This window comes from Perkinsus marinus, assembly GCF_000006405.1.
Source record: "Perkinsus marinus ATCC 50983 genomic scaffold scf_1104296938134, whole genome shotgun sequence".
Lineage (NCBI taxonomy): Eukaryota > Perkinsozoa > Perkinsida > Perkinsidae > Perkinsus > Perkinsus marinus.
The window spans coordinates 1-1,313 of record NW_003213592.1 but is presented as its reverse complement, the minus strand read 5'-3'; the positions used below and the strand labels follow the sequence as shown (position 1 = coordinate 1,313).

Here is a 1,313-nt window from a genome sequence, read left to right as displayed (position 1 = left end):
GTAGACCCAGGCTTGACACTCTGAGGCAGTTTACTATAACTGCATGCGATCATATCAGAATCGCCTTTGTAACCATAGTCAGTAGTAAGGATAAGCTCATTACCAGCCACTAGCTTAACCTTGCCACCAGACTCTTTGAAAAAACCACTTCTAATTTCAGGCCCTTTAGTATCCAGAAGGACCGCAACATGCTTCCCAGGACGCTGCTTCAATGCCTCTCGAATACGCTGGACCGTAGCACCGTGGGTTTCAAAATCACCATGAGAAAAATTGAGTCTGAAATTAACAGCCTCAGCTACGATCATCACAAATGTAATAATTACCTCGCCACGTTCATACCCTGATCGATCATCTTTACCAAGGTATCAACATCCCAACATGATGGTCCCATAGTGCATATGATCTTGGTCTTCCTCCCAAAAGTATCACTAGGATTAGAACTCCACTTAGACAATGCCGCCATGTTATCAGACAGCACTATGGAAGCTTGACCATACACGCAGTGGTCCTTGATAAAACGTCCGGTGTATCCATGGGTCGACAACATTGTGGGAGACAAAAAACTAAATCGCCACAGACGAGGCTTTCACCGTAGTACCCGGACTGCGCAAGACGGTAGCGCGCGCCCATTCAATTCGATTTGTGTGGGTTCCATTGCTGTGGTAAGTCCATGGATATCAGTAAATTGCCGGAACAACAGCAACGATTCATTGATGTCTGATAATCGGATAAGTTTCACACAAGAAGGAGACTCCATGAGCCCAGTTCGTGCAGCCCTCAGGTTGAAGTTATTGAATTTCTGGCGGCCAGAAGTGCGCAACTGTTGTTGGCAATCACTTGTTAATCTTTCTCATACCGACCGTCTGTAATGTATCAGCTCAGTGATCGGATCATTGTATCGTGATGCTGATCAGGGCTTTCGACTCCTCTCCAAATCTCAACGATTTCTCATTCCCTCTCCAAATTCCCACTTTAGGTGGAAACTGAACGATTTTGGAATGCTCTCATATACTGGCTTGGCGATCTGTTGCCCTTACTAAGGCGAGTCGAATGTCCCAGTGTTCAAGACCTGATCGCTGGGTGCCTGATAAAATCCTGATACATGAGCTTTGCGGAAGAACTTGATGACACTATCCAATGAGAGGCAATATCATCAGATAAATAATACCTGATTTCTATCACAATAGTGTCACTAGCGTAATGCTCGGGAAAGGGGAAAGGGCATCCCAGAGCACGGAAGCTCATCTCCCACACGATGAGAGATCATCACAGAGTTCATCGGAGAGATCACTTATAACAAGAAAAGAACAAGA

At 45.4% G+C, this 1,313-nt stretch overlaps 1 protein-coding gene across 1 annotated transcript; it reads right to left on the bottom strand.

Annotated features, from left to right (window-relative positions):
- Positions 1–34: 34 nt before the first annotated feature.
- Pmar_PMAR022564 (pyruvate kinase, putative) lies at positions 35–547 on the bottom strand (the record flags this gene model as incomplete). Its single annotated transcript, XM_002782817.1, has 2 exons — positions 35–276; positions 324–547. Coding segments are annotated over 2 exons (466 nt in total), but the record flags the coding sequence as incomplete, so codon positions are not given.
- Positions 548–1,313: the final 766 nt, after the last annotated feature.